Raw genomic sequence first — 10,305 nt, 5'->3', positions numbered from 1 at the left:
ACCCTAAATCTCTATAGATGGTAAGGCAACAGACGATGTCAACCCAGCCTATGCCCTCTCAGGTGTGACTAGGAAAACACTGGCAGGAGTAGACGTGGTGAAGGGTATCACTAGAGAAGTTAGACGCTCAAGAGGCAGTATGTCTGGTAGCTTCCACCCTAGTGTGTTGAAGGAACAAAAGCGCCGCTCTAGCTTAGCATATAAGTACTCCTGCATATCCCGTCGACCCATGTAAAAGGAAACCTCCCCCTCGTGTACTACACGATCCCTACCTTCATCAGTATCTCGTAACCATACCTCAGCAATAGGACCCATGGCGGTCTTACCCCTGGCGTCCTAGTACAATCCTGGAGTATCTATATGGATGGGGGGCTAGTGAACTAGCGGTAATCCTGACCCTCCTGCCAATCGCTCATTGCCTCCACCATGGCCTCGCCATACACATAGGAACTTCAGCTAGGACAACATTAGGGTAGGCATGCAAGTAAGGGTATGTGCGTCTAAAATCCGCACAAAAATCTTCTGAACCCTGCCAATCCTGGATGGCGCTCTGAGCAGAATGTTGGAAGGTTATAGCATGATCCTCCTCTTGCCTCTTACATTTATCCTCCAGGGGCTTGGCGTAAGTTTGAGGGTTTTCATCATGCAGCTTGTTGTATTTTCCATTAACGCACAAAGACTCAAAAAAGAAAAAAAAAAAAAAAAAAAAAAAAAAAGTAGAGTTGTCTTATCGTCTAGACTCTCGACTGCCTGGACCTCTTTTTGCCAGCGCACTATGTAATTATGCAGACTCTCTCCCTCCTTCTAACATACCCAAGATAGATTTGAGAAGTACTTTTTGGGTTTCATGGTACCAGCGAAATGCGTTAGGAATCGATCAACTAAGGCCTCAAAACTTATGACCGACCTTGGCGGTAAAGGCAGGAACCAACACTACGTGGAGCCGGCCAGCGTAGGGAAGAACGCTCGGCAAATCATCGGATCCTCAGCCCCGAAAACCTGTATTTTAGCCTTGAAGCTAATCAGATGGTTGCGTAGGTCACCTGATCCACCGTACGATGGGTGCTCGGGCAACTAAAAGTGTGTCGGGGCCTTATAAGCTAAGTTATTTGGTGAAAAGCAGGAAGAGGTTAATAAGGTCTTAGTATTCGCTTTCTCCCTTCCTTCAAATTTTTTTCGCAAGTCCTTAATTTCCTGTGCCAAATCGGCCACGCCAGGCTGTACCCGTGCACGCCTGGCTGGCGTTTCTCCGTTGCTCTCCAGGACGACTGCAACAACCTCTCACCTACACCTTGAGGTTGTGTGCTTGTGTATGTTCCCCTGCTCAGGCTCTATCGCAGAGTGCTCCCTAGCTCCCCTCCTGGTCGAGTGGGCAAGCGACGTCTAGCTCAACTGCCCAGCTGATCTAGTACAAACCGGGCGGGAACTGCATGTCTTAACCGCGAGTGGACCGACCGTGCCGTGTTGGATATAAATAATCTAACAATACAGAATAATAATCTACGAGAAACCTAACCTCGTAGTAGCGAAAGTGGAAGCAGTATTGATCTCCAGCCATAGTTGATGTTCTTGTTGTTTTGCTTCTTGAACGGTAGACCGTTAGCCATATTGCTCATACTTGGCTCAAAATCACAGATGGTTTATAGGTCACACCTACTAAGCAGTACGAGTACCGTAACTGAATGTGGTGTATAATGAATATCATGTATCCCATCAATCCAGGTTTATATTAGGCAAAGAGTCTGGTTGAATAACAACTTCTAGTTATTCAGTCCAACCAAACTACTTAGTAAGCCTATTCAACTTGCACTACTTAATTAAGGTCCTAATATATATTATTAGGGAAAATCTTACATGCCGGCCTAGCTCGGCCTGTCGTGCAGCCTTCTGAGCAGACAAAATACTCAGATGAATGGGAAGTAGTGCCCCCCCCCCCCCCTCCTATTTCAGAGGCACTAACTGATTAGGTCGTGGCTGACCACTGGGGGCTGCTAAACATCTCTCTCGTTCATACATATATTCAATATGCGAGCAAATTAAAGTCTTCAGGGATAGTTGGAGTGGTGGGTGCCACAGGCGGATTGGGAAGTACCACAACCACTCCTTTTGGCAACGCGTCAAGGTTTGCTGTGTAAGCCACCGACCGCTCGCTAGAGTTGGGGCGGCTCAACTGTTGTTTCAATTTGCTGGCGAAACCGCGACTGGTCGCGACACGACTGCCAATGCGCCTACTTCAATTCGGAGAGTGTGAGCCATTAGCAAAGTTTAGAGACAAGACTTTTCGTATCAATCCTCACAAACCGCGCCAATGTTGGTTTTACGGCCACGAAGCAGCCAAACGGTGGGCTGCCAACACAACTGTAAAATAAAGGAAATTTTAAGAGAGAAAGTTAACAGAGTAATTGCACTAGAATAGAATTCCGAACCCTTTACAATGAGTCCTCGCGGGGTATTTATACAAGACTTTGGTGCGGGGAAAAGGAAAGAAATAATAAATTAACAAATTTGAACTTAGTAAAGCTCTCAAACTGTTATGCCTCTTTCCTAATGTTGAAAAAGGAAATCCCGCCCAAAATCTAGAAGAAATCTCCATCAGATCCCCTTTAACCGCCACTGAGTACAGCATGCGGTTGAGAAACCAAACTGACGGCCTCCGCTGGCTAGCTCGCCGGACCGGACGAACCGGACACATGCCTTGGTAGGAGCCAAACTACTGGATTCCTCCCGTCCTCTGAGAGCGCATTCAAACTTTGAACCCCAACCGCCAAGGTACGCTCTTAATTGGGTACCCTACGGGGGTTATTCATCACTGGGGTTTTAATATTTTGTTATTGACGTTTCTAATGTCATTTAAACATCGCTCCACTTAGAAGATTTTATGAACCGGCCCTTGTTGAAGCTTGTCTCTCGCTCTCTTTCTTCAATCTGATCTGTTTGATGAAATTAAACACCAAAACGATGTCATTTTCATCTATGTCACACACTGCACGCATAACATTTACTGATATTTGGACAAACGCAGTAGCTTGTCTGAGTAGGTAGAAAAGAGATTTATTATTTTATGAAAATATACGACGATGTACGAGGTAAAAATGACAGAGAGAAACTTGTTAATAAATCCTGGCAATATACTTGTATATATACTTGCGTGTGTGTATACGTAGTTGCAGACTTGTGGTAATTGAAGGAAAATTAAAGGAGCATGGGTCATCGCTGTTGCAGCAAACAGAGAGTGAAGAGAGGGTTGTGGTCTCCTGAAGAAGATGAGAAGCTCATAAAGCACATTACCACTTTTGGTCATGGCTGCTGGAGCACCGTTCCCAAACTAGCTGGTACGTACTCTCATCTATTTCAATTCAATTCTTTCATCTAACTTTTATTCTAGCTACCACCTTTAATTTAGCTCAGAAATTATTTTCCTGTAGTTTTTAAATTTTATACACTAATACTAAATTAAATATTATAAGTAATTGATTGATAAATAATTTAAGTCAATTCTCATAACCAGACATATAAAATAGAAGGTAAATAGTATATTATCTCTGACCATAAATAGCCACCAGATCGACATGATAATTAATGGAGTATTTGATTTGTTCCTTCATTTTGACCTATGATATTAACTGTAATTTCAATATCTAATTTACACATTGTTACAAATAAAAATACTTCTTTATTAGTTCCCAAGTAACTATTTTAATTTCGTCTTTCATATGCATCTTAAGAATTAAAAATTGTAACTTTATAAGTATTGATTTTATTTGGTTCTTCGATGATTAATGACTAAGGGATACATTGGTAATAACATGCAAATTAGAATTGCGATTTACAACTGGATTTGCTCAATAGATCAAAACTGCAGTTTTTCTTTATTAAAATCAATTACATTAACAGTTTGCAAAATTAGTTCTTAGATGTGGTAATTGTGTATTTTGGTCTCACCCTAACCATATTTTTAGTCTCATTTGTAAATTCAAATATTGGTGGATTGTGCGGTAAAAACACATTTTAAAATATGCACGGTGGTGGAATGGGTGAGTGGGTGAAACATGATCTATCCATCATATTTAGGAGAAGATTGAAGTTTATCTAGTACTCAGCAAATTATACTTTATTGTGGTTCAGGCATCAAATATGCACTGTAGTTTCATTTCATCACAACTACAATATCATTCTGATATAACTATAGTTTAGTTGGACAATGAGCTTGTTTGGTTATCAGCGGTTAGCGGTTAGCGGTAGAGGATTATGTTAGCGGTTATTAGATAGCGGATTGTATTAGTGGGTTTGACCAGCAGATTGTATTAGCGGTTTGTAGAAAAAACGTTTGGTAAAATTAGCTGTTTAGATTAGCAATTGAGGTGTAAAAAGACATATAAGGACATTGCTACAATAACTACAATAATAATATGAAATTATAATTATTATTATTATTATTATTATTATTGTTGTTGTTGTTGTTATTGTTATTGTTATAATTATTATAATTATTAGTTTCAATTTTGTTGTTGAAAAAAAAACAAACACAATACAAAGGGGAGCCAAATTGGTTCCCCTTTGTATTTCAGTGTTATCCCACATCGGTGAGGTAACACTGAAGGGCCTTGAGGCTCCTCTATAAAAGGAGCCTCAAGGCCACTTAATTTATTCTTCCCATTCGATGTTGTCCCACATCGAATGGGAAGAAAAAATTAGCCTCAAGTCTCCTCAATAATATTGAGGAGACTTGAGGCAAAGCACAGTTTAATTTTTTTTTTTTTATTAATGAAGGGCATTTTGGGAAAAGAAAGGACTTTCCCCAAAACGCCAAACCCAAATGCCAGCGGTTCGGAGTAAAAATGCTGCTCCGAATCGTTGTCTAATCAAACAAAGATTTTGGCGTTTTGACTAAGTCAAAACGTCAAAATTGGTGGATCCGTCACTAACCAAACAAGGTCAATATACACTCAAATATATGAAATTGTTATTTAGTTTCATTTCAAAACAACTGCAGTTTCATTTCAAAACAACTGCAGTTCATTTAAATACACTGCAGTTCATTTAAATACACTATAATGTCTACCGTTTTGGACCATGATTCACAAAGCTTTGTAGACCGCGGTCCACAGTATAAATTGCTGCTCTGTACATATCTTTGATGAATAATAACTGTGGACCTCATTATCCAAACAGGAAAAAAAAAAAAAAAAAAAACTATTTTTAATTAGTACGGCATGTCCTCAATGTAACTCAAATGGTATCTGACCAATTCGACTAATTATGAAAATTTAAGAAAGTGAAAACCAAGTTTTCCTTTTATAACAATGTGATTCTATTTTTATTTATTTTTTACTATTATAAGTCTTAATAGTAGGATTTATAGATCAAAAACCAACATGTGACAAATGAAAATCATCAGAGCGAAGAACCAAAACACTACAAAGTTGACAATCTAAAGACCCATTTTAAAAATGATCATTTTAAAAAATCAATCAATTGTACATATAACCTGTTAGAAAAGTAAAAATGAATCTGAGAACCAAAAAACAAAGGAAATGCTTGATCAGAATCTTTAAGCGTGTGAAAGGCACACTATCCTAAAAGTTTCTAATTTCTTTTAGCAAACAATGATAAACAAATTATAACTTTTGAGATACAAGAAGAATGACAAACTTTTAACTTAAAATTTTTGTTTAGGAAAACAATCTCACGTATGTACTGCAGTTACTTAGTCAAGAATAAAATACACTCGTACTTAGCTTGCATATGTTGGAAACTAATTGATTTCTATTTTGTATCAATCATCAAACATCCCTTATTTAATCCTCTTAATGCCAGAATTTTGAAGAAGTTTAATGAACTTTTTTTGTAACTTCAACCATCATTATTCTCATAATGATTACAATAATTTAAATTTAATAATTAAATTATTTTGTAACTTATTAAAAATTCATTATATTAATAAATATAATATTTACAACTCTTGAAAACATATTACAATGTTCAAATACTTTTAGAAATATTTACCCAAAAAACTTTTTTTAAGATGTCATCCCCCGAAAGACATGTGTCTTTCTGAAATCTTCCTTTTAGAAGATATCACTTCCTTCCAAAATCGCTTCCTTCTGGATTTCAACTATTCCGGATGATATCACTTCTTCCGAAAGAAGCCGCTTCTTTCCGGTAGACTTTCCAAGTACTTTCGGAAGATACTGCTTTCTTCCGAAAATCCCTCCAAATAAATTTACCAACATTCTTGATCAACCAAAATATAAAATTCCTACCAAACATAATAATATTCTCAAATCCACAACAGCAGAATATTATTTATGCTTCCGGTATACGTGATTGAATAAATATATTCAAACATTTACTCTAAATATTTAACATAAATGGGTAAATATACAGTTGTCCCTCTTTTATTTTTATTTTTAGGAATAAGGGTCAAATAGGCCACCCAACTGCACACAAACATGCAATTATGTCATCCAACTAAAAAAGAATGCAATTGGGTCCTTGAACAATACAAACTTATACAATTTGACCCAAATTTTACTTGTTTACCTGAATAGAAGGTTACTAATTTAAAAATAATTTTTTAACAATAATTTTTAATCAAAATAAATATTTAAAATAAAAAAAATTAAAAAGAAAAAAGAAAGAAAAAAAAACCGCCGGAGACGAAGAACTCTTTGTCTCCGGCGAGTCGCTTCGTCTCCTGGCCGGAGACGAAGTTACCTTCGTCGTCTCCGGCCATGGAGACGAGTTAGGCCATGGAGGCGAAGGTCTCTTCGTCTCCATGGCCGGAGACGAAGGTACCCCATAGCCGACGATGAAAGTACCTTCGTCTCCGACCATGGAGACGAAGAGATCTTCGTCTCCATGGCCTAGGGACGAAGGTCCCTTCGTCTCCATGGCCGGAGACGACGAAGGTAACTTCGCCTCCGGCCAGGAGGCGAAGGGATTCGTCTCCGGCGGTTTCTTTTTTTCTATTTTTTTTTTTAAATTTTTTTTAAATTTTTTTATTTTAAATATTTATTTTAATTAAAATTATTGTAACAAAAATTATTTTAAAATTTAGTAACCTCCTATTCAGGTGAACAAGTAATTTTGGGTCAAATTGCATAAATTTGTGTTGTTCAGGGACCCAATTGCATTCTTTTTGAGTTGGATGACCTAATTGCATGTTGGTGTGCAGTTGAGTGGCCTATTTGACCCTTATTCCTTATTTTTATGAAACAAACAAAAGTAGCAATTGTTAATTATTCTTAGGTTGACCCGAGAAGACCGAAAAATTAATGAAGTAGAGAAAAGAAAGTTGAACAGGATAAGAAAATTAGCTCGATAACTTGAAATTGATAAACTTGAAGTTCAAGTAGACAAACATGAAACTTAGTGGGATTGCTCGATAGCCTCACCCATTCAAAGTTACTCTTTGTTTCACAAATGATGTGGCAAAATATATAAATTAAAGTAACCTGTATGTAACATCCTCTTTAATCATGTTTATTTTATTAAGCTTTTAAGCAAAATTCTAGTAAATATATTAATCAATGTATTACAAAATAGATTAATTTTTTTATGAAAATAAATAATGAAAAATAAAAATTTGTTATAAATAATATAATATTTTTTTGAAGGTAAAATAAGATATATAATTTAATTTGTATTTGTTAAAATTTTAAATATTAAAAAAAGTTATTAATATGAAAATTATTGTTTATATACTTTATACAAATGCTCATAAATATTAAATTAAAATTTTTAGTTGGAATTTGAAATTAGAGATATGGATTGATTAAATGATAATTTAAATTTATATCTATTAATATAACTATGCTAGATTATATTCTTAAATCTTAATGTGAATTTGATGTAAAAAGAGCGCGCACTTTGTAGTTTTGTGTAGTGAAATTTTAGAGTGGTAGATCTTATAATTTTGCTGGATACTCATTTGTATGTAATTTTTGTAAGAAGACTTGTTCTCGATCACCAAAACTTACCCTTGTCAATGGTTGATGAAGAAGAATGAAAGTGATTATTATATTTAGAGTTCTACTACATAGACTCTCAAATCGTACTTCCTGAATTTTACTCCTTGATGTAGCGGCTATTGATTGGCTACTTCTTTCATCTGATCCCCATACAAGTGTCTACATCAAGATTTTGTGTGGAGTAACAGTTTGGGAGTAGAAAATGAGAGTACATATATAGTATTTTCGAGTTAATACCTACAATGGTACTCCGAGTATTATCAATTTACCAGTTGTGTTATCTGAGTTTTAAATGACCTCCAATGGTCCTCCGAGTATTATCAATTTACCAGTTGTGTTATCTGAGTTTTAAAAAATAACCACCAGTGGTCCTTTTAGACGTCTTGTGGTCATTTTAAACTCGGGGTTTTTTTTTTAAGAATTAAGACCAGGTGTGATTATTTTTTAAAACATAGAGGAGCATTGGAGGTCATTTAAAACTCGGATAACCACAATCAGTAAATAGCTAACACTTTGAGAACCATTGGAGGTATTAACTCTAGTATTTTCCTTATATTTTATAGTCCATGCATGGAAATTGCAGGGCTACAGAGGTGTGGGAAGAGCTGTCGATTGAGGTGGATCAATTACTTGAGACCGGATCTGAGGAGGGGATCCTTCACTGAGCAAGAGGAGAGAACTATAATTGATGTTCACAGAATTATAGGCAACCGATGGGCACAAATAGCCAAACACTTGCCAGGAAGGACTGACAATGAAGTCAAGAATTTCTGGAATTCTTGCATCAAGAAGAAACTCATTGCTCAAGGCTTGGATCCAAATACTCACAATCTCATCTCTCCAACCCAGGCCAAAACCACCAAACAAAACAACTCCCATTCCCATACCCATAATCATCGCCGTCACCAAAACTCACCCCCCTCAGCTTTCACTATAGAGACTTCTTCATCATCCCACAGAGATGTTGTTCCCATGGAGATCAAAGCCACTCTTGCAGCAGCTTTCCCACCTTTCCCTACTCCACCAAATGAGAAGCTATTATACCATAAGAATACCATTCCATTGAGCCACGAGAGGAATAATAATCCAGTAATGGATTATGGGAGCTGCTCTTCAATGGAGATCACTTCCTCTTCCTCCAATCTTTCGGGGTTGGGAATCTTGAACTCTGACAACTGCATGTGGGGAGGTGCCACTAATCTTGAACTCCTGTTTGGAGGGAGTGCGGAAGGTAGACAAGAAGAAGGAGAAGAAGATCAAGAGGAACATATTCAAGAGGAAATGGGGGCTGGGACTGAGACTCAGACTGGGGGGAATCAAGTGTTCAAGGTTAATACTGATGATGAGTTCAACAACAATGGGCAGAGCATAGAGATTAACTTGTTCGACAACTCTAACATTGGGATAGACTTTGTGGAGTCTTCACTCATGCCCTGCGCCATGTATTGTAATGCAAATTCTATGGACCAACTTCCTTGGGATTGCTGATGTTTTAAAACCTTCCTGCTCCAACGTACGATTAAATTCAAGGCATAATTTGTTTATGTCGACCGATCAAATCGTTTCCCAAGTTGGAATAATATATCTATATCACACACTACCCCCCCCCCCCCCTCCCCCTCCCTCTCTCTCTCTCTCTCTCTCTCTCTATATATATATATATATATATATATATATATAGTGTGTGTGTGTGAAGGAATACCAAGGATTCACGTGAGTGGGGAAGAAAGGATGAAGAAGAGGGTGTTTTAAGGGCGAAAAACTTGTGACTGCTCTGTTGTCCCCTTGTCATGATGGTGACAGAGTCGTGAAACGGGTCCAGACCCTGTCACGAGCTCCGTCACGATCGTGAGGAGCTCGTGACCAGGGATCAGACCTGATCACGACCTCCCCCACAATCGTGAGGAGGGTCCCGACAAATTTCTTCCAACTTTTTGAATAATTTCTCCCACAATGTTCCATATAACTATATAAGTATGTCACCGCACAAGGTTAGCTCCAAAAATACAAAAATGACAACAAAATGAACCAAAATATATACGAAATAACCTTGGGTTGCCTCCCAAGAAGTGTCACGTTTTACGTCCACGGATAGACGCAACGTACCATTATGTATCAAAACACACAAGAATTGGGACCATGTCATGCGTCCCGTCCACTTTAGCTTTGAGATATGCCCCTAAGTGCCGGGCATTCTCGAATTCATCACCGAGAGCAATGTGCACAACTTTTCTCCAAATAAACCACGAGATCACATCAAGAATTACGCTCACTCCCTTAAGAAGGTTTTGCACTCTCTTTTTCATTTCTTTTTCTCTTTCTCCTTCATTAT

General features: G+C 37.6%; 1 protein-coding gene across 2 annotated transcripts; it reads left to right on the top strand.

Annotated features, from left to right (window-relative positions):
- Positions 1–3,166: 3,166 nt before the first annotated feature.
- LOC109147348 (myb-related protein 308-like) lies at positions 3,167–9,553 on the top strand. 2 transcript variants are annotated; one of them, XM_019295013.1, is made up of 3 exons: positions 3,167–3,332; positions 8,557–9,023; positions 9,054–9,553. In XM_019295013.1, the coding sequence occupies exons 1-3, from the start codon at positions 3,203–3,205 to the stop codon at positions 9,459–9,461; spliced, it is 1,005 nt and encodes a 334-aa protein (XP_019150558.1). In that variant the 5' UTR covers positions 3,167–3,202; the 3' UTR covers positions 9,462–9,553. The 2 variants fall into 2 exon arrangements, with proteins under 2 accessions (XP_019150558.1, XP_019150556.1); XM_019295011.1 differs by having other exon boundaries at positions 8,557–9,553.
- The last annotated feature ends 752 nt before the right edge of the window (positions 9,554–10,305 follow it).

This window comes from Ipomoea nil, unplaced genomic scaffold (genome assembly GCF_001879475.1).
Source record: "Ipomoea nil cultivar Tokyo-kokei standard unplaced genomic scaffold, Asagao_1.1 scaffold1993, whole genome shotgun sequence".
NCBI lineage: Eukaryota > Viridiplantae > Streptophyta > Magnoliopsida > Solanales > Convolvulaceae > Ipomoea > Ipomoea nil.
This window is presented reverse-complemented; position numbering and strand designations above follow the sequence as displayed.

Coding starts and splice junctions, on each gene's coding strand:
- LOC109147348 (XM_019295011.1), top strand. CDS start 3,203: ATGGGTCATCGCTGTTGCAGCAAACAGAGAGTGAAGAGAGGGTTGTGG. Junction 3,333..8,556: donor CACCGTTCCCAAACTAGCTG/GTACGTACTCTC, acceptor TGGAAATTGCAG/GGCTACAGAGGTGTGGGAAG.